The 26881-nt window shown below is 43.3% G+C and overlaps 1 protein-coding gene across 2 annotated transcripts in view; it reads left to right on the forward strand.

Moving 5' to 3' along the window:
* The window catches only part of ablim2 (actin binding LIM protein family, member 2), a 111237-nt gene extending 86486 nt beyond the window's left edge, over nucleotides 1-24751 (forward strand). For both annotated transcript variants that reach the window (XM_034557394.1, XM_034557396.1), the window contains 7 exons: nucleotides 1743-1780; nucleotides 1948-2056; nucleotides 2160-2218; nucleotides 4183-4243; nucleotides 17977-17984; nucleotides 18096-18176; nucleotides 22857-24751. In XM_034557394.1, the coding sequence (XP_034413285.1) occupies nucleotides 1743-1780; nucleotides 1948-2056; nucleotides 2160-2218; nucleotides 4183-4243; nucleotides 17977-17984; nucleotides 18096-18176; nucleotides 22857-22970 (470 nt within the window). In that variant the 3' untranslated portion in view covers nucleotides 22971-24751. The remainder of the gene's footprint in view (nucleotides 1-1742; nucleotides 1781-1947; nucleotides 2057-2159; nucleotides 2219-4182; nucleotides 4244-17976; nucleotides 17985-18095; nucleotides 18177-22856) is intronic.
* Nucleotides 24752-26881: the final 2130 nt, after the last annotated feature.

Here is a 26881-nt window from a genome sequence, read left to right on the forward strand (position 1 = left end):
GTCAGGCCATTGACATCATAACAAGGCTTATGGATGTAGTAACCAAAGAGGTTGAAGATGTTATTTGTGTACAGGATTTGTTGATTCCATAGCACAGATTATAAATGTAGTTATTTTTATCCATAACTCTATAGACTCTATAGAGTGCTGTAGGGATGACAGCCCAGAAGTTAGCATGGCTGTGGCAATGGGACTTTGTTTCTCAAAAAAACATTTATTAATACTAACTAAGATAATCCTAACAAATGAACACTACTTTTATGATTAAGCCAAATGCAACTGACAGAAGTAAAAAGCTAACATTATGCTATAAATGAACTACTCCACGGTTGCGTGACTTCATGATACTCCCACTAAGCTAAAGACAGACTAGTGTACAGCATAATGATGTTTAGTAGTTTACTTTGGCCACTTGTTTGCAACCGCCTTTTCTGAAACAATTAAGTTTCAAAACCCATTCATGGGTTTTAGGACTTATTCCTGCTAGGTTACAAGTTGTAATGGACTCAAAGCTACAGTCAAAACGCTAACACCATCTCCCTTGGTGTCCCCACGTTTGAATAAACCACAGCAAAAGTGCTCTTTGGTAGCTGCAATTTGATAAAGTAAAGAAAATGTGTCCTTACATAGAAAAATGCCCTCTTCCAGTGAAGAAAACATGATAAAACAGGATAAATGTCGACTGTGGCTCAGTGAAGATCAGGGTGGTCCTTCAATCAGAGGATCGGCGGTTCGATCCCCGGCTCCAGTAGCCGATGTCAATGTGTCCTTGGGCAAGACACTTAACCCCAAACTCTTGTAGCTGTTCTTCGGTGCATGAATGATGGGCAGGTGGCACCTTAGCCACTGTCATCAGTGTGCAAATGGGTGAATGATGACAAGTAGTGTTAGTGTTACAGTGCTTTGAGTGGTCAGGAGACTAGAACAGCGCTACACAAGTCCAGACTATTTACAGGTCCATAAAGTTCCCTCTAGGATGCCCTTACAGTAAATAATAAGTGATGGAGTTCCCTCTAGGATGCCCTTACAGTAAATAATAAGTGATGGAGTTCCCTCTAGGATGCCCTTACAGTAAATAATAAGTGATGGAGTTCCCTCTAGGATGCCCTTACAGTAAATAATAAGTGATGGAGTTCCCTCTAGGATACCCTTCCAGTGAAGATAGCATCATAAAGTACCCTCCAGTAGAAAAAACGTGATGAAGTGCCTTCTAAGATGCCCTTCCATCTTATATATTTGTATTTTTTGCCACTGTGTTGATGTAATGCTCACTCAGAGTTTACATTGTTTCCACAATTTACTAATTCAATTTAAATACATCTTGAGTACAAGTGGAAAGCTTGGGCTGACGGTGGCACTAGAAAAGGGAAAGAAGGTCAACAAAAATAGATGTAATCTTTGGTAATAAAGATTATCCAAATGTCATTGAAATCCAGCCATTTTGGTGTCATGGATCAAAATATTTGGTCAAGTTTTGACCAAGGCCAGTGGTACGAGACCATGGATATCTTTACTAACTTTCATTGTAAACAGGACTGACTAATGGGTCAGACTCCCACAATGTCAGTGCAGACCTCTGTATAATGTTGACAGAAATGTTGGCTGCATCCTATCAACTCCCTGTCGATGATGTGATGTCATTATGTCATGGTCATGGGGTGATTTGCTGTAGAGTTAATAGTTCAGTACAGAGGAGCTGAGAGGCAGATGGTCCGGCACATTAACATCTGACTGTTTTACAGCTTCTAGAACATCATGGCAGGATGGGGAGGATGGCAAGGTGGGTCTGTGTGTGTATGTGTTACTCCGAGTCATTTTCTTAAACTGTAAAAATGCTGGTCATCTAGTTACTAATTCACTAACTCATACTTTGCCATCATCCACCACTTCTTTCCACCCCCCCCCCCCTCTCTCTCTCTCTCTCTCTCTCTCTCTCTCTCTATGTAGAGGACCAGTTGGATGATCTTGAAGAGTGAGATTGATGGACAGATGGGTCCAGAAGACCTGGAGCCCCGCAAATCGACCTGCAGTCTGCCTACTGACACCTCCCAGTCTAGTGAGTAGCTAATCTCCAGTTCAGCCTGGTGTGAGTGGCATGAATCAAACAAAATTGATATTGACGGGAAGCTAAACAAAATAATAATAATTTATCTTGGCAGATTTCCTCTACAATAAGTCTGCATCCTTACCCGGCTATGGAAGGAATGGCATCTATAAGGTGAGCTGCCAAATCCCTGCACTAGAACACAATGTATGCTCGTAGGTAATGAGCACGTACTTCTAATTTTGTTTGCTTACAATCTGTCTGCATCTTGAGATCTCAGGAAGTACTTTGACCAGAGCTAGGATTAGAGAACCCAAACTGTAATAAATCCCAGTTGTTCCTTAACACATCTTTTACCTTATATAAACAGTAATATAAACTGTTAACTCGCATAAGGATATGCATATTTTCATCAAGCCAAAGTAACGCAATACCCTAACCCTATTAAGTTATAGCCAGTATTCCCGTCTTCCCGTCTTATTCTAGTGCGGCATAATAAAGACTTGGCTCGAGCCACAGCAGGGGTTGTGCTTGATTTGTGTTGGCTGTCAGAGTAGGGATTTCTGCCACAGCTTCACTACCTCCAAGGTGCATGGAGAAGGAAAAGTTCTGAAGAGGTAAAACCCTGAACCCAATGACGGCCAAAAGCCAAAAGGTGACGTGTGGTGTGCCTGTCTCCACACCAAGCACACCCACAGATTAGAGGACCTTTAAACCTTTGGCTGCTTCAACAGAAAAAGAGTTGTCATTGACCGAGGTGTTTGGAGACGTTGCTGTCTTTGAAACCACTAGGTGATGCTGTTTCTTATCCAGGCTCTGAGTTACACTAGTCAATCTGGCCTCCATCTTTACAGTATATATTTACACCACACGTTCCTACCTTGCACAGCCCTTACTAATCAACTCAGCATTTAAGTCCATTTACACATGTTTCTCCATCTTAAAAACAAACGTTAACAAGCTTTCCTCGCACAGTTTTAGTATCAGATTACACAGGGTCAGTCAGTACCAATCACCCAGCACAGACAGGGTTCTGGTTTATTATGAGGGGGTAATATTGCTGTTCTCACTCTGTGCCTGTGGATGGATAAAGGACAGGCAGACAAAACAGAACAGAGATGAAAATGAAAGATCAGGAGCCACGACAGAAAATGTATATTAAACTGTTGCTGTGTGGATTTAGTTTAGATTTAGTGTGTTGGAATATTGTTATTATTCTATTAAATGTAGACTAATATAACATCATACTTGTTGTGCAAGCACATTGCTTACATATGTAATTACTTAATTTATTTACTTAATTATTATAAATGACATGACTTGTCTACAGTCAAACTTTGGCGCTGTACTGAGTGAAAGGCTACGGTCAACATGCTAACATGCTAACATGCTCACAAGGCCAATGTATGCTTATGCTTCACAGGTTTACCATGGTCACAATCTTAGTTCAGCATGTTAGCAATTTCACCATTGCTAATTAGCACCAAACACATAGACTGATGGGAATCCCATAGGTTTTGCAGGTATTTTGCAAAGAGAAGCCATGGCAGAACTGCCAGGAGGGGGGCGATTCTGCAGGTCTGATTGTGCAGAATGTATCACTCCATTTTAAACTGTCTTTGCATAAAACAGTATAGTAACTAATCATTGGCTAGTGCAGCCACAATGCAGCATAATAAAAGCATCACACTTTGAACCACATTACCTTTCTAGCTAATAACGTCTATACAAGCATAGAACAGACCAGCACATATGGGTACTTCACAAAATGATTAGGCCATACCCCTCTTGGGGGGATAGAAAACCGAAGATCCAATGGATGGTTTGTTGATTAGCTCTATTGGTGGACAAACAAACAAACACTCTAACATTGGTTCTTCCCTCTCTATTTAGACACTTTTTAGTCACTCCGAATTAAGTGATGTAGGTGTATATGAGAAGAATGTGTCACACTCACTTCCTATTGGTCTTCCTGAAAGAATGGGAGCACATCAAGGGCAAAGGCAGTAAACAAAAGGCTTTCAGGTGAATCCTGGCTTTGATGAAGACCAGCAATAATCTTGGAAACATGGAGAAAGCAAGAACATATGCATGGTGGTCTAACTGGTCTGTGTTTACATGTGTTTGTGTTCCTATAGGCTGCTGAGATGGTGGATGATGAAGTGGACCCAGACTCCCAGAGCTGGGGAGGCATGAGAGGTGAGAGTGAAAATAAATTGACAATGTTTATTTCCTGTTCTGTTTCTCTTTATGTTAAAGCTGTTATTAGTGTTGATAGGTGCATCAGCTTAATTCCTAAAATACAAACAATACATACAATACACTCTGCAGATACCAAAGACGGTAACCCTTCTTATCCTGTACAGCACTTTGGATTTGAAATTAAACAGTTTGAGGTTTAAGGTCTGATTGTGGGGAAATCTTGTAAAAACTAGACTTGTTGCCCTTCTTGAACAATTCAATCATTCTATACATTGGAATGTCAATCAACTAACCTTAATCACCAGCTGAGCAAGTGCTTCACTGCTGAAGAGCAGACTGAAGTCTGATATCAGCAAGAAGCAAAGATGCTCACAGATCCAAGTCAAGTCTTGATTCTTTGAGCTAGAGTCCAAGTCAAGTCTTGATTCTTTGAGCTAGACTTCAAGTCAAGTCTTGATTCTTTGAGCTAGACTTCAAGTCAAGTCTTGATTCTTTGAGCTAGAGTCCAAGTCTTAAGTCTTTGAGCTAGAGTCCAAGTCTTGAGTCTTTGAGCTAGAGTCTAAGTCTTGAGTATTTGAGCTAGACTTCAAGTCAAGTCTTGATTCTTTGAGCTAAAGTCCAAGTCTTGATTCTTTGAGCTAGAGTCCAAGTCAAGTCTTGAGTCTTTGAGCTAGACTTCAAGTCAAGTCTTGAGTCTTTGAGCTAGACTTCAAGTCAAGTCTTGATTCTTTGAGCTAGACTTCAAGTCTTGATTCTTTGAGCTAGACTTCAAGTCAAGTCTTGAGTCTTTGAGCTAGACTTCAAGTCAAGTCTTGATTCTTTGAGCTAGACTTCAAGTCTTGATTCTTTGAGCTAGAGTCCAAGTCAAGTCTTGAGTCTTTGAGCTAGACTTCAAGTCAAGTCTTGAGTCTTTGAGCTGGAGTCCAAGTCTTGATTCTTTGAGCTAGACTTCAAGTCAAGTCTTGATTCTTTGAGCTAAAGTCCAAGTCTTGATTCTTTGAGCTAGAGTCCAAGTCAAGTCTTGAGTCTTTGAGCTAGACTTCAAGTCAAGTCTTGATTCTTTGAGCTAGACTTCAAGTCAAGTCTTGATTCTTTGAGCTAAAGTCCAAGTCTTGATTCTTTGAGCTAGAGTCCAAGTCAAGTCTTGAGTCTTTGAGCTAGACTTCAAGTCAAGTCTTGATTCTTTGAGCTAGAGTCCAAGTCTTGAGTCTTTGAGCTAGACTTCAAGTCAAGTCTTGATTCTTTGAGCTAGACTTCAAGTCAAGTCTTGATTCTTTGAGCTAGAGTCCAAGTCTTGAGTCTTTGAGCTAGAGTCTAAGTCTTGAGTCTTTGAGCTAGACTTCAAGTCAAGTCTTGATTCTTTGAGCTAGAGTCTAAGTCTTGAGTCTTTGAGCTAGACTTCAAGTCAAGTCTTGATTCTTTGAGCTAAAGTCCAAGTCTTGATTCTTTGAGCTAGAGTCCAAGTCAAGTCTTGAGTCTTTGAGCTATAGTCCAAGTCTTGATTCTTTGAGCTAGACTTCAAGTCAAGTCTTGAGTCTTTGAGCTATTGTCCAAGTCTTGATTCTTTGAGCTAGACTTCAAGTCAAGTCTTGATTCTTTGAGCTAGACTTCAAGTCAAGTCTTGATTCTTTGAGCTAGAGTCCAAGTCTTGAGTCTTTGAGCTAGAGTCTAAGTTTTGAGTCTTTGAGCTAGACTTCAAGTCAAGTCTTGATTCTTTAAACTAGAGTCCAAGTCTTGAGTCTTTGAGCTAGACTTCAAGTCAAGTCTTGAGTCTTTGAGCTAGAGTCCTAGTCTCGAGTCTGAGCTAGAGGTCAAGTCTTGAATCTTTGAGCTAGAGTCCAAGTCTTGCGTCTTTGAGCTAGAGTCCTAGTCTTGCGTCTTTGAGCTAGAGTCCAAGTCTCGAGTCTTTGAGCTAGAGTCCTAGTCTTGCGTCTTTGAGCTAGAGTCCAAGTCTCGAGTCTTTGAGCTAGAGGTCAAGTCTTGAGTCTTTGAGCTAGAGTCCTAGTCTCGAGTCTTTGAGCTAGAGTCCAAGTCTTGAGTCATTGAGCTAGAGTCCTAGTCTTGAGTCTTTGAGCTAGAGTCCAAGTCTTGAGTCTTTGAGCTGGAGTCCAAGTCAAGTCTTGAGTCTTTGAGCTAGACTTCAAGTCAAGTCTTGAGTCTTTGAGCTAGACTTCAAGTCAAGTCTTGATTCTTTGAGCTAGACTTCAAGTCTTGATTCTTTGAGCTAGACTTCAAGTCAAGTCTTGAGTCTTTGAGCTAGACTTCAAGTCAAGTCTTGATTCTTTGAGCTAGACTTCAAGTCTTGATTCTTTGAGCTAGAGTCCAAGTCAAGTCTTGAGTCTTTGAGCTAGACTTCAAGTCAAGTCTTGAGTCTTTGAGCTGGAGTCCAAGTCTTGATTCTTTGAGCTAGAGTCCAAGTCAAGTCTTGATTCTTTGAGCTAGACTTCAAGTCAAGTCTTGATTCTTTGAGCTAAAGTCCAAGTCTTGATTCTTTGAGCTAGAGTCCAAGTCAAGTCTTGAGTCTTTGAGCTAGACTTCAAGTCAAGTCTTGATTCTTTGAGCTAGAGTCCAAGTCTTGAGTCTTTGAGCTAGACTTCAAGTCAAGTCTTGATTCTTTGAGCTAGACTTCAAGTCAAGTCTTGCTTCTTTGAGCTAGAGTCCAAGTCTTGAGTCTTTGAGCTAGAGTCTAAGTTTTGAGTCTTTGAGCTAGACTTCAAGTCAAGTCTTGATTCTTTGAGCTAGAGTCCAAGTCTTGAGTCTTTGAGCTAGAGTCTAAGTCTTGAGTCTTTGAGCTAGACTTCAAGTCAAGTCTTGAGTCTTTGAGCTAGAGTCTAAGTCTTGAGTCTTTGAGCTAGACTTCAAGTCAAGTCTTGATTCTTTGAGCTAAAGTCCAAGTCTTGATTCTTTGAGCTAGAGTCCAAGTCAAGTCTTGAGTCTTTGAGCTATAGTCCAAGTCTTGATTCTTTGAGCTAGAGTCTAAGTCTTGAGTCTTTGAGCTAGACTTCAAGTCAAGTCTTGATTCTTTGAGCTAGAGTCCAAGTCAAGTCTTGAGTCTTTGAGCTATAGTCCAAGTCTTGATTCTTTGAGCTAGACTTCAAGTCAAGTCTTGAGTCTTTGAGCTATTGTCCAAGTCTTGATTCTTTGAGCTAGAGTCCAAGTCTTGAGTCTTTGAGCTATAGTCCAAGTCTTGATTCTTTGAGCTAGACTTCAAGTAAAGTCTTGATTCTTTGAGCTAAAGTCCAAGTCTTGATTCTTTGAGCTAGAGTCCAAGTCAAGTCTTGAGTCTTTGAGCTATAGTCCAAGTCTTGATTCTTTGAGCTAGACTTCAAGTCAAGTCTTGATTCTTTGAGCTAGAGTCCAAGTCTTGATTCTTTGAGCTAGACTTCAAGTCAAGTCTTGATTCTTTGAGCTAGAGTCTAAGTCTTGAGTCTTTGAGCTAGACTTCAAGTCAAGTCTTGATTATTTGAGCTTGAGTCCAAGTCAAGTCTTGAGTCTTTGAGCTATAGTCCAAGTCTTGATTCTTTGAGCTTGAGTCCAAGTCAAGTCTTGAGTCTTTGAGCTATAGTCCAAGTCTTGATTCTTTGAGCTAGAGTCCAAGTCAAGTCTTGAGTCTTTGAGCTATAGTCCAAGTCTTGATTCTTTGAGCTAGAGTCCAAGTCAAGTCTTGAGTCTTTGAGCTATAGTCCAAGTCTTGATTCTCTGAGCTAGAGTCCACGTCTTGAGTCTTTGAGCTAGAGTCCTAGTCTCGAGTCTTTGAGCTAGAGTCCAAGTCTTGATTCTTTGAGCTAGAGTCCAAGTCAAGTCTTGAGTCTTTGAGCTATAGTCCAAGTCTTGATTCTCTGAGCTAGAGTCCACGTCTTGAGTCTTTGAGCTAGAGTCCTAGTCTCGAGTCTTTGAGCTAGAGTCCAAGTCTTGAGTCTTTGAGCTAGAGTCCAAGTCTTGAGTCTTTGAGCTAGAGTCCAAGTCTTGAGTCTTTGAGCTAGAGTCCAAGTCTTGAGTCTTTGAGCTAGAGTCCTAGTCTCGAGTCTGAGCTAGAGGTCAAGTCTTGAATCTTTGAGCTAGAGTCCAAGTCTTGCGTCTTTGAGCTAGAGTCCTAGTCTTGCGTCTTTGAGCTAGAGTCCAAGTCTCGAGTCTTTGAGCTAGAGTCCTAGTCTTGCGTCTTTGAGCTAGAGTCCAAGTCTCAAGTCTTTGAGCTAGAGGTCAAGTCTTGAGTCTTTGAGCTAGAGTCCTAGTCTCGAGTCTTTGAGCTAGAGTCCAAGTCTTGAGGCATTGAGCTAGAGTCCTAGTCTTGAGTCTTTGAGCTAGAGTCCAAGTCTTGAGTCTTTGAGCTGGAGTCCAAGTCTTGATTCTTTGAGCTAGAGTCCAAGTCTTGAGTCTTTGAGCTAGAGTCTAAGTCTTGAGTCTTTGAGCTAGACTTCAAGTCAAGTCTTGAGTCTTTGAGCTAGAGTCCAAGTCTTGAGTTTTTGAGCTAGACTTCAAGTCAAGTCTTGATTCTTTGAGCTAGAGTCCAAGTCAAGTCTTGAGTCTTTGAGCTATAGTCCAAGTCTTGATTCTTTGAGCTAGACTTCAAGTCAAGTCTTGAGTCTTTTAGCTATTGTCCAAGTCTTGATTCTTTGAGCTAGAGTCCAAGTCAAGTCTTGAGTCTTTGAGCTAGAGTCCAAGTCAAGTCTTGAGTCTTTGAGCTATAGTCCAAGTCTTGATTCTTTGAGCTAGAGTCCAAGTCAAGTCTTGAGTCTTTGAGCTAGAGTCCAAGTCTTGATTCTTTGAGCTAGACTTCAAGTCAAGTCTTGAGTCTTTGAGCTATTGTCCAAGTCTTGATTCTTTGAGCTAGACTTCAAGTCAAGTCTTGTTTTTTTTGAGCTAAAGTCCAAGTCTTGAGTCTTTGAGCTAGAGTCTAAGTCTTGATTCTTTGAGCTAGACTTCAAGTCAAGTCTTGATTCTTTGAGCTAAAGTCCAAGTCTTGATTCTTTGAGCTAGAGTCAAAGTCAAATCTTGAGTCTTTGAGCTATAGTCCAAGTCTTGATTCTTTGAGCTAGACTTCAAGTCAAGTCTTGATTCTTTGAGCTAGACTTCAAGTCAAGTCTTGATTCTTTGAGCTAGAGTCCAAGTCTTGAGTCTTTGAGGTAGAGTCTAAGTCTTGAGTCTTTGAGCTAGACTTCAAGTCAAGTCTTGATTCTTTGAGCTAGAGTCCAAGTCAAGTCTTGATTCTTTGAGCTATAGTCCAAGTCTTGATTCTTTGAGCTAGAGTCCAAGTCAAGTCTTGAGTCTTTGAGCTATAGTCCAAGTCTTGATTCTTTGAGCTAGAGTCCAAGTCAAGTCTTGAGTCTTTGAGCTATAGTCCAAGTCAAGTCTTGAGTCTTTGAGCTATAGTCCAAGTCTTGATTCTCTGAGTTAGAGTCCACATCTTGAGTCTTTGAGCTAGAGTCCTAGTCTTGATTCTCTGAGTTAGAGTCCACGTCTTGAGTCTTTGAGCTAGAGTCCTAGTCTCGAGTCTTTGAGCTAGAGTCCAAGTCTTGATTCTTTGAGCTAGAGTCCAAGTCAAGTCTTGAGTCTTTGAGCTATAGTCCAAGTCTTGATTCTCTGAGCTAGAGTCCACGTCTTGAGTCTTTGAGCTAGAGTCCTAGTCTCGAGTCTTTGAGCTAGAGTCCAAGTCTTGAGTCTTTGAGCTAGAGTCCAAGTCTTGAGTCTTTGAGCTAGAGTCCAAGTCTTGAGTCTTTGAGCTAGAGTCCAAGTCTTGAGTCTTTGAGCTAGAGTCCTAGTCTCGAGTCTGAGCTAGAGGTCAAGTCTTGAATCTTTGAGCTAGAGTCCAAGTCTTAAGTCTTTGAGCTAGAGTCCTAGTCTTGCGTCTTTGAGCTAGAGTCCAAGTCTCGAGTCTTTGAGCTAGAGTCCTAGTCTTGCGTCTTTGAGCTAGAGTCCAAGTCTCAAGTCTTTGAGCTAGAGGTCAAGTCTTGAGTCTTTGAGCTAGAGTCCTAGTCTCGAGTCTTTGAGCTAGAGTCCAAGTCTTGAGGCATTGAGCTAGAGTCCTAGTCTTGAGTCTTTGAGCTAGAGTCCAAGTCTTGAGTCTTTGAGCTGGAGTCCAAGTCTTGATTCTTTGAGCTAGAGTCCAAGTCTTGAGTCTTTGAGCTAGAGTCTAAATCTTGAGTCTTTGAGCTAGACTTCAAGTCAAGTCTTGAGTCTTTGAGCTAGAGTCCAAGTCTTGAGTTTTTGAGCTAGACTTCAAGTCAAGTCTTGATTCTTTGAGCTAGAGTCCAAGTCAAGTCTTGAGTCTTTGAGCTATAGTCCAAGTCTTGATTCTTTGAGCTAGACTTCAAGTCAAGTCTTGAGTCTTTTAGCTATTGTCCAAGTCTTGATTCTTTGAGCTAGAGTCCAAGTCAAGTCTTGAGTCTTTGAGCTAGAGTCCAAGTCAAGTCTTGAGTCTTTGAGCTATAGTCCAAGTCTTGATTCTTTGAGCTAGAGTCCAAGTCAAGTCTTGAGTCTTTGAGCTAGAGTCCAAGTCAAGTCTTGAGTCTTTGAGCTATAGTCCAAGTCTTGATTCTTTGAGCTAGACTTCAAGTCAAGTCTTGAGTCTTTGAGCTATTGTCCAAGTCTTGATTCTTTGAGCTAGACTTCAAGTCAAGTCTTGTTTTTTTTGAGCTAAAGTCCAAGTCTTGAGTCTTTGAGCTAGAGTCTAAGTCTTGATTCTTTGAGCTAGACTTCAAGTCAAGTCTTGATTCTTTGAGCTAAAGTCCAAGTCTTGATTCTTTGAGCTAGAGTCAAAGTCAAATCTTGAGTCTTTGAGCTATAGTCCAAGTCTTGATTCTTTGAGCTAGACTTCAAGTCAAGTCTTGATTCTTTGAGCTAGACTTCAAGTCAAGTCTTGATTCTTTGAGCTAGAGTCCAAGTCTTGAGTCTTTGAGGTAGAGTCTAAGTCTTGAGTCTTTGAGCTAGACTTCAAGTCAAGTCTTGATTCTTTGAGCTAGAGTCCAAGTCAAGTCTTGATTCTTTGAGCTATAGTCCAAGTCTTGATTCTTTGAGCTAGAGTCCAAGTCAAGTCTTGAGTCTTTGAGCTATAGTCCAAGTCTTGATTCTTTGAGCTAGAGTCCAAGTCAAGTCTTGAGTCTTTGAGCTATAGTCCAAGTCAAGTCTTGAGTCTTTGAGCTATAGTCCAAGTCTTGATTCTCTGAGTTAGAGTCCACATCTTGAGTCTTTGAGCTAGAGTCCTAGTCTTGATTCTCTGAGTTAGAGTCCACATCTTGAGTCTTTGAGCTATAGTCCTAGTCTCGAGTCTTTGAGCTAGAGTCCAAGTCTTGAGTCTTTGAGCTAGAGTCCAAGTCTTGAGTCTTTGAGCTAGAGTCCTAGTCTTGAGTCTTTGAGCTAGAGTCCAAGTCTTGAGTCTTTGAGCTAGAGTCCAAGTCTTGAGTCTTTGAGCTAGAGTCCAAGTCTTGAGTCTTTGAGCTAGAGTCCTAGTCTCGAGTCTGAGCTAGAGGTCAAGTCTTGAATCTTTGAGCTAGAGTCCAAGTCTTAAGTCTTTGAGCTAGAGTCCTAGTCTTGCGTCTTTGAGCTAGAGTCCAAGTCTCGAGTCTTTGAGCTAGAGGTCAAGTCTTGAGTCTTTGAGTTAGAGTCCTAGTCTCGAGTCTTTGAGCTAGAGTCCAAGTCTCGAGTCTTTGAGCTAGAGTCCTAGTCTTGAGTCTTTGAGCTAGAGTCCAAGTCTTGAGTCTTTGAGCTGGAGTCCAAGTCTTGAGTCTTTGAGCTAGAGTCCAAGTCTTGAGTCTTTGAGCTAGAGTCCTAGTCTCGAGTCTGAGCTAGAGGTCAAGTCTTGAGTCTTTGAGCTAGAGTCCAAGTCTTGAGTCTTTGAGCTAGACTCCTTGTCTTGAGTCTTTGAGCTAGAGTCCAAGTCTTGAGTCTTTGAGCTAGAGTCCTTGTCTTGAGTCTTTGAGCTAGAGTCCAAGTCTTGAGTCTTTGAGCTAGAGTCCTAGTCTGGAGTCTTTGAGCTAGAGGTCAAGTCTTGAGTCTTTGAGCTAGAGTCCTTGTCTTGAGTCTTTGAGCTAGAGTCCTTGTCTTGAGTCTTTGAGCTAGAGTCCTAGTCTTGAGTCTTTGAGCTAGAGTCGTAGTCTGCAGTCTTTGAGCTAGAGGTCAAGTCTTGAGTCTTTGAGCTAGAGTCCAAGTCTTGAGTCTTTGAGCTAGAGTCCAAGTCTTGAGTCTTTGTCCAAGTCTTGAGTCTTTGTCCAAGTCTTGAGTCTTTGAGCTAGAGTCCTAGTCTCGAGTCTTTGAGCTAGAGGTCAAGTCTTGAGTCTTTGAGCTAGAGTCCAAATCTTGAGTCTTTGAGCTAGAGTCCAAGTCTTGAGTCTTTGTCCAAGTCTTGAGTCTTTGAGCTAGAGTCCAAGTCTTGAGTCTTTGAGCTAGAGTCCTAGTCTTGAGTCTTTGAGCTAGAGTCCTAGTCTGGAGTCTTTGAGCTAGAGGTCAAGTCTTGAGTCTTTGAGCTAGAGTCCAAGTCTTGAGTCTTTGAGCTAGAGTCCTAGTCTTGAGTCTTTGAGCTAGAGGTCAAGTCTTGAGTCTTTGAGCTAGAGTCCAAATCTTGAGTCTTTGAGCTAGAGTCCAAGTCTTGAGTCTTTGTCCAAGTCTTGAGTCTTTGAGCTAGAGTCCAAGTCTTGAGTCTTTGAGCTAGAGTCCTAGTCTCGAGTCTTTGAGCTAGAGTCCTTGTCTTGAGTCTTTGAGCTAGAGTCCAAGTCTTGAGTCTTTGAGCTAGAGTCCTAGTCTCGAGTCTTTGAGCTAGTCCTAGTCTCGAGTCTTTGAGCTAGAGTCCAAGTCTTGAGTCTTTGAGCTAGAGTCCTAGTCTCGAGTCTTTGAGCTAGAGTCCTAGTCTCGAGTCTTTGAGCTAGAGGTCAAGTCAAATATTGAGTCTTTAGTCACAAGTCCAAGTCAAGTCTCGAGTCTCCTATGGTTGTAATGAATGTTTTATCATATAGCACGCTACCCGGTCTGCTTAGAAAACGGCATATATTTAATATTTATATTTAAGGAATTCAAGCTTGGACTATATCATTATTCTTTTTTAGCATTCAATATCAGCATTGATAAGTTGTTTGGTCTTTAGTCACTTTGAAAAAAAAACTATTGTTGCTATTGTAAAACACACAATGAAAAACGTTCCTTTGAACTAAATAACTGTATTGTTCCCCTAAAAATGGATATTGGATGGATAGGTGTAACAGTAAAATATTGCTAACATTATTAGGAATGCAATTATTACTGTATTCTATAGTTGTATTGGGTTTCCAACTAATGACAGATTATAATCTACAGTAATTTACCACATCCCTCTAGCCTCTCAAACCCAGTGATACTCACAGGACCTCATTTATGCTGGCTGTAGTCCAGGCCTGGCAAAGCATCCCCGTCTATGACTTCAGTCGCTGACTTCAAACATTCAATGACTTCATACGATTACTACCTCATATTAAATATGATGATTTAATCTAGGTTTATGTTAACTTTTACTTTCTATCCCATACAATGAGCAAACCGTGCAATGAAACAATTATTCAGCATCTGCAATTTTGATAATAAATTAATTATAAAAGCATAAATGTTGAAAAAGTTTCATATTCCCATTTGTCAAAATATGTTGCTTTGGTTTATCTTTTAAAGTAAATTGAATATCTTTGGATTTTCCTCTGTTAGTTAGATATTGTGTTGCAGCCGTACCTAATTCATCCATTCATCCATCCATCCATTATCACCCGCTTATCCGGGGTCGGGTCGCGGTGGCAGCAGGTTCAGCAGGCCGACCCAGGCTTCCCTCTCACCCGCAACACTTTCCAGCTCATTCTGGGGGATCCCGAGGCGTTCCAAGGCCAGCCGGGAGATATAATCCCTCCAGCGTGTCCTCGGTCTTCCCCGGGGCCTCCTACCAGTTGGACGTGCCCGGAAAACCTCTAATGGGAGGCGTCCAGGAGGCATCCTAACTAGATGCCCGAACCACCTCAGCTGACTCCTTTCGACACGAAGGAGCAGCGACTCGACTCCAAGCTCCCACTTGATGTCCGAGCTCCTTACCCTATCTCTAAGGCTGAGCCCGGCCACCCTACGGAGGAAGCTCATTTCGGCCGCTTGTATCCGAGATCTCGTTCTTTCGGTCACGACCCAGAGTTCGTGACCATAGGTGAGGGTTGGAACGTAGACCGACCAGTAAATGGAGAGCTTTGCCTTCCGGCTCAGCTCCCTCTTCACTAAGACGGACCGGTACAGCGCCTGTTTTACTGCTGCAGCCGCACCGATCCGCCTATCGATCTCCCGCTCCACCTTACCCTCACTCGTGAACAAGACCCCGAGATACTTGAACTCCTTCGCTTGGGGTAGGCAGTTTGCCCCCACCTGGAGGGAGCAATCCGCCGGTTTCCGGCAGAGCACCATGGCCTCAGATTTGGAGGTGCTAACTCTCATCCCTGCCGCTTCGCACTCGGCTGCAAAACGCCCCAGTGAATGCTGGAGGTCACGGTCCGAGGAGGCAAACAGGACCACATCATCCGCAAACAGCAGAGAGGCGATCCCGAGACTCCCGAACCGGATCCTCTCCGCCCCCTGGCTGCGCCTAGATATCCTGTCCATGAAGGTCACGAACAGGACCGGTGATAAAGGGCAGCCCTGGCGGAGGCCAACACCCACCGGGAACGTGTCTGACTTACTACCGAGGAGACGAACACAGCTCCTACTGCAGGCATACAGAGACCGGATGGCCCGTGCCAACGGGTCCGGCACCCCATACTCCCGCAGCACCCCCCACAAAAACCCCCGAGGGACCCGGTCGAAAGCCTTCTCCAGGTCTACAAAGCACATGTAAACTGGTTGGGCAAACTCCCAGGACCCCTCCAGTAATCTTGCGAGGGTAAAGAGCTGGTCCACTGTTCCACGACCGGGACGGAATCCGCACTGTTCGTCCTGAATCTGAGGTTCGACAAGCGGTCGGAGCCTCCTCTCCAGCACCCTGGCATAAGCTTTTCCCGGGAGGCTGAGCAGTGTGATACCACGATAGTTCGAGCACACTCTCCGGTCCCCCTTCTTGAAGATGGGAACCACCACCCCGGTCTGCCAGTCCATGGGCACTGTTCCCGACCCCCATGCGACACTGAAAAGGCGTGTCAACCAAGACAGCCCAACAATGTCCAGCGCTTTCAGCATCTCAGGGCGGATCTCATCCACCCCTGGCGCCTTGCCGCCAAGGAGCTTTTGACTACCTTAGCGACCTCTGCCAGGGATATGGGTGAATCCACCCCAAAGTCTTCCGGGGCTGCCCCCTCTCCGGGGGACATGTTGGCCGGGTTTAGGAGTTCCTCAAAGTGCTCTTTCCACCGCCCGACGATGTCCCCAGTCCGGGTCAGCAGTTCCCCCCCCTGCTGAGAACAGCCTGGGGTAGACCCTGCTTTCCCTTCCTGAGCCGTCGGATGGTTTGCCAGAACTTCCTTGAGGCCAACCGAAAGTCCTTCTCCATGGCCTCCCCGAACTCCTCCCATGCCCGAGTTTTAGCCTCCGCGACCATCGTCGCTGCAGCCCTTTTGGCCCGCCGGTACCCGTCAGCTGCTTCAGGAGACCCCTGGGCCAGCCAGGCCCGAAAGGCCTCCTTCTTCAGTTTGACGGCTACCCTCACCCCCGGTGTCCACCACCGGGTTCTAGGGTTGCCGCCACGACAGGCACCGATGACCTTCCGGCCACAGCCCCGAGCAGCCGCGTCCACAATAGAGGCTTTGAACAAGGTCCACTCGGATTCCATGTCCCCAGCCTCCCTCGGGATTTGTGAGAAGTTCTTCCGGAGGTGGGAGTTGAAGACCTCCCGGACAGGATCCTCTGCCAGACGTTCCCAGTTCACCCTCACTACACGTTTGGGCTTGCCAGGTCTCTCTAGCCGAGTCCCCCGCCATCTGATCCAACTCACCACCAGGTGGTGATCAGTTGACAGCTCTGCTCCTCTCTTCACCCGAGTGTCCAAGACATACGGCCGCAGATCAGATGATACGATTACAAAGTCGATCATTGATCTCCGGCCTAAGGTGTTCTGGTACCAGGTACACTTATGAGCCACCTTATGTTCGAACATGGTGTTCGTTATGGACAAACTGTGGCTAGCACAGAAGTCCAACAACAAAACACCATTCGGGTTCAGATCGGGCAAGCCGTTCCTCCCAATCACGCCCCGCCAGGTTTCTCTGTCATTGCCCACGTGAGCGTTGAAGTCTCCCAGGAGAACTATGGAGTCGGCAGGCGGCGCCCTTTCCAGGACCCCTCCCACCGACTCCAAGAAGGCCGGATACTCTGAAATGCTGTTCGGTGCATAAGCACAAACAACAGTCAGAGCCTTACTCCCCGCAACCCGTAGGCGCAGGGAGGCGACCCTCTCGTTCTCCGGGGAAAACTCCAACACAGCGGCGCTCAGCCGGGGGCTCGTGAGTATCCCCACTCCCGCCCGGCGCCTCTCACCCTGGGCAACTCCAGAAAAGGACAAAGTCCAACCCTTCTCCAGGAGCTTGGTTCCAGAGCCCATGCTGTGCGTGGAGGTGAGCCCAACTATATCTAGCTGGTACCGCTCCACCTCCTGCACCAGCTCCGGCTCTTTCCCCGCTAGTGAGGTGACGTTCCACGTCCCTAGAGCTAGTCTATGCTGCCGGCGATTGGCCCGCCCAGGTCTCCCGCCTGGCCCCCGCCCGGTCTACATAGCACCCGACCCCGATAATTCTCCCTGCGGGTGGTGGGTCCACAGGGTGACTGCTGCTCCATGTTGTTCTTTCGGGCTGAGCCCGACCGGGCCCCATGGGCGAAAGCCCGGCCACCAGACGCTCGCCGACGAGCTCCCCTCCTGGGTCTGGCTCCGGGAGGGTGCCCCGGTTTCCCTTGTCCGGGCAAGGTGGCTACAATCCGTGGGCTGCTTATCATCAGGGTTTGTTGAACCGCTCTTAGTCTGGGCTCTCCCCCGAGACCTGTTTGCCTTGGGAGACCCTACCAGGGGCTGACGCCCCGGACAACATAGCTCCCAGGATCACTGAGCCACTCAAACTCCTCCACCACGTTAAGGTGGCGATTCAGGACAATCCTAATTACTGTGTGAGTGTAAAGCCCTCAGAGGCAAATTTGTACCATGTGACTATACAAAATAAACTGAATTTAATTATATGAAAGTTACTTATCTAATATAGTTTTATTACCTCTGTCTTTTTTAATCAAATAACCTGTTTTAACACAGTTACTCGTCTTTTGTACAAAAAAGATTCAACCAGGACCATTTCATGTACTTCTTCACAAATCTCAAGTGCTCTAATGTCAGTCACCTGACACTGTCTACGAACAGGTCTTTTACTTCCAGAGCCTAGAACCCCCAACATAAAGTATATTGTTGCGAACAATCTTTAACCATAAAATGTCAAAGGGCAGATCTAAGGCCAGTTTACAATCCCTGTTTATACTGTGGCCAAGCTTGCAGAGCCCTGCAGCTCTGGCTCCAGATCAGTTAGTGAAGGTGACAGCCTAGAGAGGTGATGTCATTGTTCCAGCTGTAGAATTACTGACGCATGTGTGTGTATAGTGCTGGCTGGGGGGTGCTTAGCAATCATTTGTAATGCTTTTGACGCCTTTGAAACCTAATATTTCTGAAGAGATTTGAGTCTATCATTTTCACGCTCTGTTGTGGTAATCTTCATAATTGAAAAAAAAACTTGTTGTTCTATCAGATTAATTCTCTCTTTGTCTCTTTTCCTCCATCGCAGAATACAAGGTAAGATGTTACGCATTTTTTAATGTTCTTGGCAGCTTTGTTTGTACCCATAATAACTCATCATTGTTTTGTCTAATAAATCTTCCACAATGCTTACTTTGTGTTTGCCAGATCTACCCTTATGAAATGCTGTCAGTGACGCATAGAGTGAAAGTGAAGCTTCCCAGAGAAGTAGATCGCACCAGACTGGAGGTGAGCTCTAGTCTTCTTCTCCCTGCTCTTTGCCGTTCCCCTTCTATCCACAGGTCATTAAAAATGATGAACATGAGAACATGTTCAATTGTGGTTTAAGGAAGGAAGAACCATAATTATGCAATTTGGGTAAAGCAGCCAGACAGCTAAGCCAGGTGGGATTTTTGTAAAGGTGGGTAAATGATCGCATTGTTGCTTTTTTAATTGTTTTTAAGAAATATATATATATACTGTTTGGTCAAAGGTAAGTGAGGTGGGTTGTCTTTTGTAATTATTTAATAATTGGCAGTAGTATGTTCTACTTTCTGAAAAATTAAGCTTAAAGCTTAATGTCCCGTAATAACTTATTTCCTGCAGCTGTTATTCTTATGCTACCCATTTACAGATTCAGAGCGTTCATTAAGTTTATTCCGTTGAAAACAGGACGTATTTAGTCTTTAAAGTAGTCTCAAATAAAGTTACACACAGGAATAAAACCCAATTTACAAACTGTAAATTGTGGTTTGTCTTGCGGTGCAGCTCTGACAGTAGGCCCTCCTCTCAGAAGGTTTTTTTCACCCCCATTAAAATATAAAAAATGTCAGCAACCCTAATATGAGAACTCCCTTTGAGCCTTTAGGGAGAAATATTCCAAACTCTGTTTAACCAACCACTATTCCTGATCCTTGACTGGTTTCCTCAACCTCAGTAGCTCAACTCATATCAAAACTCAGAGCCAAGACGCAGTGCAGAAACATAACTTAAAGGAATAGTTCAATAGTTCATCTGCATGTGTCATGTTGCTACTATGATAGCGTCTACATGTGTCATGTTGCTACTATGATAGCGTCTACATGTGTCATGTTGCTACTATGATAGCGTCTACATGTGTCATGTTGCTACTATGATAGCGTCTACATGTGTCATGTTGCTACTATGATAGCGTCTACATGTGTCATGTTGCTACTATGATAGCATCTACATGTGTCATGTTGCTACTATGACAGCATCTACATGTGTCATGTTGCTACTATGATAGCGTCTACATGTGTCATGTTGCTACTATGATAGCGTCTACATGTGTCATGTTGCTACTATGACAGCGTCTACATGTGTCATGTTGCTACTATGATAGCGTCTACATGTGTCATGTTGCTACTATGATAGCGTCTACATGTGTCATGTTGCTACTATGACAGCGTCTACATGTGTCATGTTGCTACTATGACAGCGTCTACATGTGTCATGTTGCTACTATGACAGCGTCTACATGTGTCATGTTGCTACTATGATAGCGTCTACATGTGTCATGTTGCTACTATGATAGCGTCTACATGTGTCATGTTGCTACTATGACAGCGTCTACATGTGTCATGTTGCTACTATGACAGCGTCTACATGTGTCATGTTGCTACTATGATAGCATCTACATGTGTCATGTTGCTACTATGATAGCATCTACATGTGTCATGTTGCTACTATGATAGCGTCTACATGTGTCATGTTGCTACTATGATAGCGTCTACATGTGTCATGTTGCTACTATGATAGCGTCTACATGTGTCATGTTGCTACTATGATAGCATCTACATGTGTCATGTTGCTACTATGACAGCATCTACATGTGTCATGTTGCTACTATGATAGCATCTGCATGTGTCATGTTGCTACTATGACAGCATCTACATGTGTCATGTTGCTACTATGATAGCATCTACATGTGTCATGTTGCTACTATGATAGCATCTACATGTGTCATGTTGCTACTATGGTAGCATCTACATGTGTCATGTTGCTACTATGGTAGCATCTACATGTGTCATGTTGCTACTATGATAGCATCTACATGTGTCATGTTGCTACTATGATAGCATCTACATGTGTCATGTTGCTACTATGATAGCATCTACATGTGTCATGTTGCTACTATGACAGCGTCTACATGTGTCATGTTGCTACTATGACAGCATCTACATGTGTCATGTTGCTACTATGATAGCATCTACATGTGTCATGTTGCTACTATGACAGCGTCTACATGTGTCATGTTGCTACTATGATAGCGTCTACATGTGTCATGTTGCTACTATGATAGCATCTACATGTGTCATGTTGCTACTATGATAGCATCTACATGTGTCATGTTGCTACTATGATAGCATCTGCTAATCACTCTGCACAACTTCAATGTTGCCATCATTCAGCCAGAGTGGGAGCTTGTTTATCCAAGAAGGACACATTGTGAATTGAGCAGTTATTAATGCACTGCAATCTGTAATGCACTGTACTTTATCGTAATGGCAGAGATAAGATATTTTGCTATATTTGAATTTAGAAATGTCAATGCCAAAACATTAGAATGTTTGACAATAAGACTCAAACTAAACTGTGTTCTATTTTATTACAAACATATGGTTAATGGACTAATACTTGTTTAGCACCTTTCTAGTCCACTCAAAGCGCTTATTACATTATGTCATTCACACCCATTTCACTGTCACTGATGACATATATACATTATCAAAGTGTTCACACAGGACACAAACAGCGGTCTCCTGGGTGAAAGTCCTTTGTTTGACCCTTCTGTCCACTCCACTTCCTTGTGTATAATGTTGATTATATTAAAATGTCATTCAGAGCTAGGATAACCAATATGGATGCTCCAAAAGGCTAAATCAAACCCGCTCAGCATGTTTCAGGTGGCCAAACAAAAGAGATAGAAATGAAGTGCCACATCCATGAACGTTTGCAGTGCAGTAGCAGCTTTACGAGGAGCCTACTTAGGCCATGTCCACTCTACTAAGTCTCCATTTTAAAACGCATATCTTTTGCTACGTTTACAATGAGCGTCCACACTACAACGGAGTTTTAGAGCACGAAAACCGGAGGATTTTGGAAACTCTCACGAGAACCAATACATTTGAAATTAGGGTTACTTCCCAGTGAGGACGGGCAGAAACGGAGAAGTTTGGATATGTCGTCGTAGAGTTCGCTACTTGATTGGGTCCTAGCAGTCACGACGCGTCCTTCCCTGATTCGTCACGCCCCTATCACATGACTCTCAGCAACTTGTTTTCGGTCCAAGCAAAGACATCTCTGCTTCCTCTTTCCACCTTTGCCGTTCTTCCTCCTCAGTATTTTCTGTAACTAAACAAACTGCAGTGTGTAGAAAATCTGCTTCCCGTTTACACCGTCACGTGCATGCCTAGTGCACGTGAATGGCCATGTGATATGCATTTCAAAAGTTGCCGTGTGGACCGAGATTATTAAAACAATTATGCTGAAAGGCACGTATGGAAAACGTATTAGTGTGAATGTAGCCTTAGGCTTTATGTACCCTTTAATTTGTCTAAGAAAAGAAGGTAACAATAAGCGGTGACGGGATAGAAAGTTAGCCACCAAAGATTCTAGTAATAATAACTTTATTATGGAACACTTTGTGTTGAATAATAGAGATTGTATTCTCCATCATTTTACTATCATGTTATTATCCTGTCAGCATGGCAGGTGAAACATTAAAGGGAGCTGGGTGTTTTTCCCTCAGGGTAGCACTCCACATTCCTCCCTCTGTTGGTTGGTATGGAAACCAGGTGAAGGCTGCCTCTAATTTACTCTCACTATCATCATAGAGACGCACACGTTCTGAGCCCAGTGCAGTCAAAGTTTTACAATAAAAAGCCGTAGGCTTTTGTGCTGGGTCTAAATCAATACCATCATGTTTTTGTTCATAGCTGGGTTTTGGCTAGGAGCTTAGTTTGGATGAACTTCTGAGGCACAGAATGTGGTGTGTTCAACCTCAATACAGAAGGCAGTAAACACAAACATGAGTCAGGCTGGACAGGAGGCAGAAATGATTAATGTGATTCACTAGAGTGAAGCCCAGTGGAGATTCAACTAAACCGAGGACAACGCTAGAGTTCATTCTTGATTACTCCAGCATATAGCAGCAGATTTGAAATCATTCATTTCAATTGCTGTGATTTAGTGGATTGCCTGTTGCTGTTCAGTGCTGCTCTTTAAGGGAGCACAGAGAACCACATCTGAAGAAGCTACCACAGTCACTATGTGGCGAAGTAGAAGCGAAAAAACACGATCTTCTGGCCGTACTAAAGCGCAATTAATGCTTGACGCATTCTGGAGGTTCACGAGCTACAGGAAGGTCACACCTTAAACACTCAATTCAATTCAGTTTATTTTGTATAGCCCGAGATCATAACTTACAACCTCCCCTCAGAGGGCTTTACAATCTGTACACATACGACATCCCTGACCTTTGACCTCACATCGGATCAGGAAACATGGCCCCTTGTTGGGGGTTGCGGTAGCTTTTCGACTGTCTATCCAACATTCTAACCCTGGAGCTTTTTTTCTTTAAATTCATCAAGTTTTCACAACAGAAAATAGTTTCTTGTCAATACATTCACAGTGGCCAATGTGAGCATTTTGCTGATCTACATTTCTTAAGATTATGCAACAACACTTTAGTTAAGTACAGTGCTTTGTGGTGGAAGACAGTCTCTCGTCTCAAACTTTATCCAACCTGAATTCATAGTGGTATAAACAACTTCCATCTTAATCATCAAATTTCATCAATAATGAGCAGTGGGGACAATTTTTTTAAATTAAAACCTGCTTCATATAAAATATAGATCTATTGCGTTCATTAAGTGTATTTTTCCTGCTGTGTTTTTACTTTTTCAGAGACACCTATCCCCTGAGGACTTCCAGCAGGTTTTCGGCATGACCCTGGAGAAGTTCGACCGCCTGGCCCTCTGGAAGAAGACCGACCTGAAGAAGAAGGCCCGCCTTTTCTAGACAGGAGGGGGAAAAGCATTTCAACAAGCATCTGTCCTGTGTGGGAGGAAGCGTAAAAGAAAACCACCCCATTGGAAATATCTATATATGCAGCACCATGATACCCCTAGTCTCCACCTGTACAACGCCATGCCATCGGCCTGTGATGCCACGGAGGGGCTCTCCGTGCAGGAACATTTTCACGATGTTGAGACAGCATCTAAAGCTTTTTGTATGCAATGTGGTCTGAATGTCTGACTGACGGCCTTTCAGAGGAGGGAGAGGAGCTGCGTTTGCATGGCCTGTGTTGATGCTCCTCACCTCCCGTGAGGTTTCTGCATCCTCCCCTGCCTACCTCGGCGCTTTCATACACCCCAGCAAAATAATGACTAATTAGGAACTACGTCCTGTGCAGGCCTTCCCCAGGTTTCTGTGGTTCTGACTGTTTGATGTACGCCTTCTTCTGCTCGCTGAATCTTGATTTATCTCACCTTACTGCTTTTCTTCCCTTTGTCTCTTTATATTATCTATTTGCTGCTCTGCTTTTTCTCTCTCGCTGTCTCTCCATCATGAAATAACTATTACATTGTCAAGACAGTCCATTTGTACAACCCTGAGATTACTTACGGACAGAGAAGGGACTGCAGACTGTACACACGGTTAACGAATGTTAAGGCCAAAGACGGGGATGAAAAACAACTCCAGCTTCTGTGATGTCTTTCTTTAAAAAATCAAAAAGCACCTGATCATACACTTGTGTTTTCAGTTCATGTTCTTCTCTATTGGAGAAGTTGAGAAAGACTGGCCAGGTAGTTTTGATATGCAGTCCTGTATCTTACACAAGCATTTCATAAATCAGCACAGATAGCGGAGCCAGGGCTGGACAGAGGCCTCGCAGACAGGAGGAGGGTTTAGGAGAGGCCCTGCAGAAAACCCCCAGGACAGTAGTGCCAGGGCTTTAGGGTGTGCAAAGGTGTCAAACATGTAGGATTCTGAGCCACATGCCCTCATATCAAACAAACAAATGAAATTATTTTTATAAGCTATTTTTGACTTCTGGAAAGGATTAATCATGAAGCATTAATCTAATCATAAGAATCAGCTGAGAGAAATCATCAATTTGCTACCAGAAAAACAGGTCCATGCTGACTTTGCAAAGCTTCACAGACCTGCAGCATAACAAGTAGGGTCTTGCTTGATTTCAAACTCAATAGTCTATCTGTGTTATACATTCTGGTATTGAGATTGAACCCCTTATATGATGTTTGAAAGCACTGTACAGTGAAAGCTCCACATTTAAGCTCGTCAGCTTCGCTTGATGATTTCTGGACCGTTCGTCCATCAACTTGCCAACTAACACTGTAAGATGTATGTGAACGTATACTGGACATATACCACATATATGTGTCTGCCATGGTGTATAACTATTCAGGCATGCATGAGGATTGAGGTGTGTTCCCTGACCTCAGATTAGAAATGTATGAAAACATTATCATCAATGTGGTTTGAGTGATAGATTATTTTCTGGTTAAATTGCATCAAATGAAATGCCCTGGTCAGCTTACATTAGCCTCTGTTAGGTATTTATTAAATTGCATTCAGGAAGGGATTTTATTTTGAAATCATAAGGGTGTAAGTGTTGAATGAATAGCAAACAGTATAGAGATTTTGAAGAAAAACATAACAAATTTTGAGTTTGTGTCAAAAGATTCTTTTCTCCCGTAAGTAACACACTAACTGTTGTCATGTCTTCTTTCTAATATCCATCTGCTATTAAAGTGCTTTATCCCAACTACAGAGTTACTATGGGTCGGACTGTTTGAGTTTGTTACATGAATGTCAAAAATGGTCACAATGACAACACTGCAGGTGTTTTTTTAAGATGCAGAATGAAGGTGAGTGCTTGACCTCTGACTCCGTTTTGTTGTTCCAATTGTGAAAGAAAGATGGCAAAGCTCATCTTAAGCTAGATAAATAAAACGCTGAAGAAAAGAAGGTGAACAGAAACACTAAAGAAGAATAAATACTGTGAGGTATTTATACTTTAAGAGTGATGGGGAAAAGGCCAACAGGCCTCTGACCTCGAGGAAACGTGTTGTGAGTGAAGACAGAGTGAAGTTCTTTTCAATCTTCAATTCAGTTTCAATTCAGTTTATTTTGTATAGCCCAATATCACAAATTATAAATTGTGGGCTTTACAATCTGTACACATATGACATCCCTGACCTTTGACCTCACATCGGATCAGGAAAAGCTCCCAAAAAAACTGTTCTGGTAGCTGTAGATCAAAAGGTAGCCCCGTAGTAACACATATTCTGCTTTATGGTTTATTTGACTCTAAACGGACCATCATTTACTAAATGAACATCATTCATCTTCATCTGCACTACTTTCACTACTACTACCACTTTTCTATTCAATTCAATTCAGTTTATTTTGTATAGTCCAATATCACGAATTACAAAATTGCCTGAGAGGGCTTTACAATCTGTACACATACGACATCCCTGACCTTTGACCTCACATCGGATCAGGAAAAACTCCCCAAAAATAACCTTTGACAGGGAAAAAAGGGAAGAAACCTTCAGGAGAGCAACAGAGGAGGATCCCTCTCCCCGGATGGACAGATGAATAGATGTCATGTGACCAGAAGAACAGAGTTACAGAGTTACATTAACACATTACATGAATATGACAATGTATGAATAATGAGTAGTAGGCATGGACCACGATCCAGACCTCCACAATCCATGAAACAGAAGAAGGTAGAGAGAAGGAGGGCATCAGAAACAGCCAGGTCCAATGGACCCTATGAGACTTTAACTTCAACTGTAATTCCATTTCTCTTTTTCTTTATTTGAGGACCATGAGCTACACGCCATATTTCCTCCATTCAGGAGAAAGGTCCCACGGGGCTCTGAAGTCCCGCCTCTTGTAATGAAGAGGACAATTGGCCGACACTGCTGTCAGTCATTGCTGGGGGTTGACAGGCGCGCCCGCACTGCCTCTATTGTCACCAGAGACATCTATTTATTTGAAACATGGAGCAGGAGAACAGCGATAAAGGTAAGGTCTCACTCTGCTGCGGGGCCTCGGGGTACAGTGGGCTCTGATTTCAGGACACAATACATACAACTATGGCTAACCAGTGGGTTACTTTCTTCTTTTTATTATTACCAGCAATAACAGGCCATCAATTGTATTAAATGTTGTTATTTGACTTTTATCGTGTTTAATTGCTTTATCTTATTAGCATTTGTGGGTATTAGAGTAATCTAACACTTAATCATACTAATACTGCATATGTATCCAAGAGTGTGATCCATACAGTTGACTCAAGGTTTCATCTCAGCAGTAATAAGTAGATAAGGGGTACAAAGGACCATGTGGTAGGAGAGGAGAGGACAGCAGCAGGAGGAGGAGGAGGACTGATTAATTGGTACATGAGGGTGTGAGTAGCTCCGGGCTGGAGACTGCAGGCTGCGGGGGGAACAGCTGGGAGCCTAGATCTCTGTCCAACCCCCATGATGTGACCTTCAGAGGAGAGCTCCCTGGGTCTTTAGTGAGGGTAAAAATGAATCCATTTATCAATTACATTTTCTTGGACATATTCATTTGATTGATGTTCAGACATCGTGTTGTGATTGGCTCAGTCTTTGAAGCGTAGCCACCTGATTTAGTGCTACACTGTGGATGGAGGAGGGCGCTCCAGCAGCTCAGTGCTGTGGGACAAATCCCATTAGTCAAACAGCACAGAGCAACCCGACAGACAAAGCATGAGCTGTGGAGTAATTAGGAGGAGCTGTTGATAGGATCAACTAAAGTACAACATCGGAAATGACTTCCAAAAAAGTGAGCATCATTAGCCATCTCGGCTAGCCTACAGCAATTTGTCTCTTATTTTACTTGCTGCTTTCAATTAAGGCTGCAAC

Source organism: Cyclopterus lumpus, chromosome 18 (genome assembly GCF_009769545.1).
Source record: "Cyclopterus lumpus isolate fCycLum1 chromosome 18, fCycLum1.pri, whole genome shotgun sequence".
Taxonomy (NCBI): Eukaryota; Metazoa; Chordata; class Actinopteri; order Perciformes; family Cyclopteridae; genus Cyclopterus; species Cyclopterus lumpus.